This window comes from Biomphalaria glabrata, chromosome 6 (assembly GCF_947242115.1).
Source record: "Biomphalaria glabrata chromosome 6, xgBioGlab47.1, whole genome shotgun sequence".
Lineage (NCBI taxonomy): Eukaryota > Metazoa > Mollusca > Gastropoda > Planorbidae > Biomphalaria > Biomphalaria glabrata.
In genome coordinates this window covers 33,513,388-33,521,531 of record NC_074716.1, presented here as the reverse complement: position 1 = coordinate 33,521,531, position 8,144 = coordinate 33,513,388, and the positions used below count along the sequence as shown (strand labels likewise).

General features: G+C 40.7%; 1 protein-coding gene across 1 annotated transcript; it reads right to left on the bottom strand.

Moving 5' to 3' along the window:
• Positions 1 to 1,370: 1,370 nt before the first annotated feature.
• LOC129926866 (uncharacterized) lies at positions 1,371 to 7,202 on the bottom strand. The gene is made up of 2 exons (XM_056033334.1): positions 4,259 to 7,202; positions 1,371 to 1,545 (listed from the first exon to the last, which is right to left on the bottom strand). The coding sequence occupies exons 1-2, from the start codon at positions 7,000 to 7,002 to the stop codon at positions 1,371 to 1,373; spliced, it is 2,919 nt and encodes a 972-aa protein (XP_055889309.1). The 5' UTR covers positions 7,003 to 7,202.
• Positions 7,203 to 8,144: the final 942 nt, after the last annotated feature.

Genomic DNA, 8,144 nt, shown 5'->3' with positions numbered 1-8,144 from the left:
TCTTATGTAAATCTTTGCAAAATACATAAATACAGTTTGGTCTGACAAGGTGTAGCGCTGTGTGCTACAAACTGTCTAATGGTCACCATCTCATCTCATCTATGCCTGTAGTCCCTTCTGGGCATAGGTTACCAACCAGCTACCTCCAGGCATCTCGGTTCTGGACGAATCTCTACAACTGTCGCCACGTCTTGCCCATCTGCTTCCAGATCGCGGAGACCTGGAGAACCACCATCACCACCATGAAAAAAAACCAACTATTCATCAATACCTGCCTGATGAAAATGCTTATCCGCTGGCCAGACAAGATCTTGAATGAGGAACTGTGACAAAGAACAAAGTAGATATCCTTCAGAGACGCTGGAGATGGATAGTTCACACCCTTCGCAAACCTGCGTCCAACATAACAAGGCAAGCCCTAACCTGGAACCCCCAAGGAAAGAGAAAGAGGGGACGGCGCAGAAATACATGGCGCTAATGGTCACCGTCTCCTTATATTTCCATAGGGTTGACCAACGAGACCTTTCCCATGTTTGGGTATAGTAGCAAGGCAGCAGAGGTTTGATTTCAGTTTTCCTTCTGCTAGGTGGGTAGCCAGCCATGGCTAATGAGCCCTTCCTGCTCGAAGCTTACTGGTTTAGGCTCCAGTTACTCGCCTTTGACCCATCTCCTGTTAATGAAAACAGTTCAGCAGATTCAACATTTGAGCCACACGTGAAAGAACAAGAAATACACGAGAAACTGCTCTAAGCGAAACCTTTTACAATGATACTTAAGGCATATTAATTAATTAATTAATATTTAATGTTGGAAAGACTACTTCATAGAAAGACAAATTCGTATATTAAACATAATATCCTAAGTTGTGTAGTTTAAAATTACTTTTTCACTCCTCAACTCACTACAGTTAGAAATTTGTTAAAAAAAATGTTAATGAATTTGCAAGAATGTGCAAGTTGAGCAAGTTGAGCAGGGGTCTACCGAAAACAAGAAAACATGGCAAGGGGTCTACGAGACAAAAAAGTTTGGGAACCACTGTTCTAGATGATCCTCCTATCAACTGACAACTTCTAGATGATCCTCTTATCAACTGGCAACTTCTAGATGATCCTCTTATCAACTAGCAGCTTCTAGGTGATCATCTTATCAACTGACTATTTCTGAATCCTCGGCAATTACGACCATTGATTGTGCTTCAACGTGACATCTTGACATCAAGTTTGATTGTAACATCTAGCACTATTGATGATCTTAACAACAGCCAATTGTCAAAGGAAAGGCAGTATGATAAATCTATGGAAAACTTCACACCTGGAAATGATGAAGGACTACAGAATACATTGTTTTACTAGAATTGTGGACACTTTAATTCAATCCTTGTAGCAGAGATTTGAACAACTGAAATCAAACCACAATCTATTTAGGATTCTTGTCATGAAGCTGCAGACACACGAAAGTTTATTGAGCCTCGAGCAAGCATTGACGTCATCAACTGACCAGACAACAGATATATGTGGGCGAGATTCAGCAAATGAAATGGAATCTCTAAGGCATATTGCAACAAATTTCCGTAATGATCAATAAAGCAGTCTTAGTCTTAGTCTTAAAATCGCCAAATCTGGGTAGAATTTTTAGCCTACCTGTCCACTACTGAAAGATACACTGCTTTCCTGAACTACTTTTTGCACTCATAATATTTTAAACAATACCTGTAACTGTGACATCCGTTGAAAGAAGCTTCTCGCGCCTCAAAATAATCAAAAATAACTTGAAGTCAACAATTCACGAAGAAAGATTGAACAATTTGGTAATTCTTATGTGATCTGTGTACGAAATAGAGTTTTCATGATATACTTAATGACTTAGCTACACGCAAGGCTCGTAAGTTAATTTGATCGTAATTTTGTACTCCGTATAGAATTAATAAAATACAAAGACAAATTTATCTTCTTCAACAAATCCGTTTCACATACGATTTCTTCAATATCCGTATAAATTACTACATGTAATTTATGCTTTGCATACAAAATGTTCTTTGAACTTTAATTCAAACTTCTGATAAAAAATAAAGTTAAAAAAAACATGTTTCGATTTTTTTTAAAGTTAATTTCATTTATTGTTCAAAGTGTGAGCACACATTTCTTGAGTATTTGAACTCACGTGTCGGAATGTCTCCAACAGTTCTGAGAGGTTTATAAATTGAATAGCTTCCCTTGGCTTTGATATTCAGAAAGTCTCAAGCAAGTATTAACATCATTGGTTTGTAGAATGACTCTCAACTACACACTGTTGAAGTGTCCTCGTCAAGTTTGCCTCAAGTACCATGTATAACGTGCGTTCTAAATGAATGATACAAACTCTAGAGTAAAGAAACAGTTTCAATAACAACCATGTTGTTCTTATAGGCTACACTTTACAAGAACTGAGGTTTACTTGTAATACTGGCAGTGACACTTACATTACAAATAAAAAATAAAAGAGTCAAACATTGATAGGTCTACATTTTTTTTGGCTCATGATTTCAATGAAACAAACCAAGAAGGAGATCAAGATGAAGTAGAACCTACACTATGATTCAAGGTCCGCACTAATATATATATATATATATATATATATATATATATATATATATATATATATATGTATGTATGTATGTGTGTGTGTGTGTATTTCCCCCCGCCCCCACCCGCAAAAGAAATATATTTTTATATATGTATTGTGTGGGTGTGTGTGTACATAATCTTCATTACATTCTCACCCTTCATATTTTCGGAAGACGTTTATTGTGCCCTAGAATTTCTTCCTGGAGTTAGTGGGAAAATTTTAGACTTAAATTTAAGAAATAAAGGAACACTGAAGAGTAACCTAAAACAAGGCTTTATTAAACTAGAACGACACATGAACTGACGAAAGAGACTTGGACTGTAGCACACTAAATCAAGTTGTGAACACATTCTCACGACGTTACACAAACATAAACAAATAGCAACTATTTCACCACATTCACCCCGCCTAGAATTAAAATAGCAAGTATAGTAATATAGTAGGCCAATAGCATAAATAAAAGAGAATGCCAGTGCCTGTAATACAATAGATCAATAAATAGTGTCGAAATATTAATTTCTCTTGTAAACAATAGTGAATGGTGATGCAAAGAAACCTAAAAACCAGTATCTGTTGTATGACTTATAAACAATTACTAGTTTCTGTTTTAAATATTAACAAATAGTGAAGTAAGTAGACATGTACGTAAGTAAGTGAAAAGTAAACTCTAATATCAGTAGCAAGAGATAAACAATGCCAGTTTATGTAGAACATATGTAGTGCAATAAAGGAACAACTCTAGACTCTATAGTTCGGTCTGGTTCTTCTCTCTCTCAAGTTGTAACGGGGTTGACTATCCTGTTCTACAGTTTGGGAGTCACTAGTGAGTTCCTGAGCGTCAAGTGGGGTATTTTCAAGAGGAAGCGCTCGGAGGTCCTCAGAGCCTACCAGGGGTTCTTTCCTTTCTTGTATCACCGTAGGGGTGTTGACTGGTACTTCCGTGTTTTGAGTTTCTGGAGGATATTCATTATCCTCACCCTGAGGGAAGAACGAAGGTTCACTTGTTGTTGTGGATGGGGAGGGGGTGGGAGCCAAGCGTCTTAGAGAGACCGTCTCCTCTTTACCGCTGGGCAACCGTACGACAGCATATTGGGGGTTGCACATCAGCAATTCGACTTCCTCCGTGAGAGGATCATACTTTGAAGATCGGTTCTCTCTTCTCAGCAACACTCTACCTGGGCTAGATAGCCAAGTGGGGATAGATATCCCGAAGGAGGATTTTCGGTTGAACCGGAAAACTCTCTCATGTGGAGTTTCGTTTGTTGCCGTAGATAGTAATGATCTAATCGAGTATAGGGCCTGGTTCAAGACAAGCTCCCATCTCGAGATCGGGAGATCGAGGTCTTTCAGTGCTAAAGTAACAGCGTTCCATAGAGTTTTGTTTAGTCGTTCAATTTGTCCGTTGCCTGAGGGATTAAAGGCGGTTGTTCTACTTGTAGCTATTCCCCTCTCGTGCAGAAAGGATTGCACCTCCCTCGACATAAAGGACGTACCTCTGTCAGAATGGACGTACTCTGGCATCCCAACAAAGGAAAACAGCTGATTTAAACACTTTATGACAGTGGATGAGGACATATCGGGACATGGGTAGGCAAATGGGAAGCGTGAGTACTCATCCACCATTGTTAATAAGTATTTATTGTGAGTACCAGATGGGAGTGGCCCCTTAAAATCAATGCTTACTCTCTGAAATGGTTGGGTAGCTTTGATGAGGGTGCCTGAAAACTGTTTGAAGAATCTAGGCTTCAGTTCAGCGCAAGTTTTACATTGGTTTACCACTTTGCGGACGTCCTCGCAGGAAAAAGGTAAGTTCTTGGTCCGAACGAAATGGAGGAGTCTCGTGACCCCTGGGTGACAGAGGTTGTTGTGTAACAGTTTGAGGTCTTCTCCAGTCATTGCTGACGCAAAGTGGTTCCTTGAAAAGGTATCCGCCGCAGCGTTTTGTTTCCCGGGTCGATATACGACGTCATATTGGAAACAACTAAGCTCCAGTCGCCATCTTTGAATCTTTTCGTTTTTGATCTTGCCCTTGTTCTGCTGGTCAAACATAAAAGACACTGAGCGTTGATCTGTAACCAATGTGAAGGGTCTACTGATAAGGTAATGTTGCCATTTTCTCAGAGCTTCTACGATAGCGTATGCTTCCTTTTCCACTGCTGAGTGTCTGCGTTCACTATTAGTGAGTGTTCTTGAAAAGAAGGCGACAGGACGGCCGTCTTGATTAAGAGTGGCGGCAATCGCAATGTCAGAGGCATCTGTTTCGACTGTTAGTGGTCGATTGTAGTCTATCGTCGACACAGCAGCGTTTTCAAGTTCGTGTTTTAGCTGTTTAAAAGCTTGTTGTACTTGTTCAGGGGGAGGAAAGGCTTTGTTGTTCACCAATAAATGGATCTTGTTGGAGAAATTTGGGATCCATTGAGAATAATAGGACAGTAGTCCAATCACCCGCTTTTGTGATTTCATGTCTTGTGGTGGAGGTAGGTTTCTCAATGCTTGAAATCTTTCGGGGTCTGGTCTTAATTGCCCTTGTGAGATTTCGAAGCCTAGGAGGCATACTTTATTAGTCGCAATAGCACTTTTATCATTGTTGAAGGTGATACCGTACTTTTTAGCGGCATTGAGAAATCTCTGTAGATTCTCGTCGTGGCTAATGGAGTCAAGTCCGCAGATGGTAACGTTATCCACGTAAGCGAACGTGTCCTGTAGCCCTGCCTCCTCAATTATTGTGTTGATCGTCCTTTGAAATGCGGCGACTCCGTTTGTCACTCCAAAAGGAATGCGGCAAAACTGATAAAGCTTTCCGCCAGCCTCGAACGCCGTGTACTGCTTTTCATCATCCCTGATAGGTATCTGGTGGTAAGCGCTTTTGAGGTCAAATGTACTGTACATTGAGTATTTAGATATTTCCTGCACCAGTTCATCCACTTTTGGCACGGGATACGCGTCGAGGTAAGTGAATCGATTGATGGTTTGGCTATAGTCGATAACCATTCTCTTTTTGTGCCTTTCATTCGTTGTTACAATTATCTGGGCTCGCCACGGGGACGTGGAAGGCTCAATAATTTTGTCAGATAGAAGTCTCTTGATTTCAGTTTGAATGAATTTGGAGTCAGGCATAGAATATTTTCTAGATTTAGTGGCTATGGGATGGCAGTTAGGAGCCAGATTAGCGAAGAGGCGAGGGGCTTCAACTCGTGCAGCTTTCAGCGTACAGACCTGGAGAGTGCTTCGTTTTCCTTCAAATGGGATCATCAGTTTTTCGTGCTGGCTGATGAAATCTAGCCCTAAGATTACATCAGATACTAGTCCATCTAGTAGTGAGAGCTTAACACTTTCATATTGTTCATCTTTGTACTTTATTTTAGCGAAAATATGGCCGTGAGTAGTGCGAGAAAGATGTGTAGAGGCCATGTAGATTCTGTTTCTGGACGTTTCTAATTTCCATTTGTACCTTTTAGCAATTGAAGAAGATATATAGCTTTCACTGCTCCCCGTATCTACGAGAGCCTTCAATGGTACTCCATTGACGAGTATTGAAATAGTAGATTTAGTAAGACCGGACGCTGGTGTCGATGCCCAGGAAGATCCAACGGTTGTAGTCCGAGACGTGTCATCATCTGCTTTCACTATGGCTGAGGTTGTAGATTTGAGTGTCTGTCTGGTCGATTTACAGACTTTCTGGAAATGGCCCCTCTTACCGCACAAGTTGCATGTAGCGTCACGGGCCGGACATCTAAAGCGTTGATGTGGGCTGTTTCCACAAAAGAAACATCTTTTACTAGTCGCCGCACTCACCTCGTGTTCTACTTTTGTCATTGGAGAAAGGCTCTCCTCGTCGGCGCTAGCTCCACAGGGAGTTTCAGAGCAGATGTTATACGCCATGGCATGGTTATGGGCATATTCAAGTTGTCTTGCCTCTTCATAGGCGCACTGTAGAGTTAGAGTAGATTTCTCTAAGAGTCGCAGCCTTATGCTGTTTGAAGCCAGTCCAGTAATGAAGGCGTCTCTTACAAAGATATCTCTGTGTTCTTCAGCGGTGACAGCTTTGAAGTCACAGTCTTTGGCCATACTTTTAAGCTTAAGTAGGAAGGAGTCAACGGTTTGTCCGTTCTCTTGTCGACAAAGAGTTATCATGTGCCGTGCAAAAATTTCGCTTTTAGGCTTCACGTAGACATTTTGTAGAACTTTGATTGATTCTTCGAACGTTGTACACTCACTTATGTACTGAAATACGCTCGAAGAAACGTAGTTTTCTAGTAATTTCTTTTTGTCAATCTCGCAATGAGAGACTGAGGAGATGAAATTCTCAAATGTTCTCAGCCAGTGCAGCCACTTCTCGGCAGCCGATGGCGAGCTAGGCTCTATGTCTAGCTCTTTTGGCCTAAATAGACGTTCCATTTGTATTACTACTTTTACTTACAGACTGAGAATAGTGTTGAACGAAAATCCAAAAAAGATACGTGAGGCACATAGATCCATGGAATTGAAAATTTCTAGTTTAATAAATTGTAATAAGAAATAAAGGAACACTGAAGAGTAACCTAAAACAAGGCTTTATTAAACTAGAACGACACATGAACTGACGAAAGAGACTTGGACTGTAGCACACTAAATCAAGTTGTGAACACATTCTCACGACGTTACACAAACATAAACAAATAGCAACTATTTCACCACACCCCGCCATTGCCAGCAATGTATGTGTGTGTGTGTGTGTATTTCCCCCCGCCCCCACCCGCAAAAGAAATATATTTTTATATATGTATGTGTGTGGGTGTGTGTGTACATAATCTTCATTACATTCTCACCCTTCATATTTTCGGAAGACGTTTATTGTGCCCTAGAATTTCTTCCTGGAGTTAGTGGGAAAATTTTAGACTCCCCGCCATTGCCAGCAAGGGTGTCTGGGAGAGCGCTAGGAGCTCCTAATAGCGCTACCCCAGCTATCCTGCTATTAAAAACTTTTAGTTCAAAAACCTAATGTGCTTTTCTTACTGACTTAGACCCTCCCACGCCGTTCGGCGCATTTGCCGTCAAGCTGTTTCCACAAAAATCTGTCACTTGAAATGTCTGAAGCCTCTTCCCACCTGCTCTGAGGACCTCCATGAATGTATGGCGCCAAGTTGTACTTAATAGGATGTCATCGCAACTCTTATTATGCGTAATTCATTTTGTCGGATAAAATGTCCCGCAAACCTCATGCGACGCTCTGTCACAATCTTACTAAGGGGTTGACTCCCAGTTCGGAATGGATTTCCTTGATTTAGACCCGATAACTGACTCCTAAAATCTGTCTTTGCCATCTTTGTTGAGCTACATTTAATGTTTTTCAATTTCGCAGATGACTAACCCTAACCCTCACTGCACTTTATCAACGGAGCCCAGCCACTTGTAAAAATGTGTAACCTCTCTTGAATACTCTCTTGGAATTAGGTGACTGTGGTTTGCTTTAGATTTTATATCGAAAAGGGAAGTTTTATCGCAAAACTAAAAATCAAAGGAGTTGATTTTAATTCAAACCCCATTTAACTACAGTCATA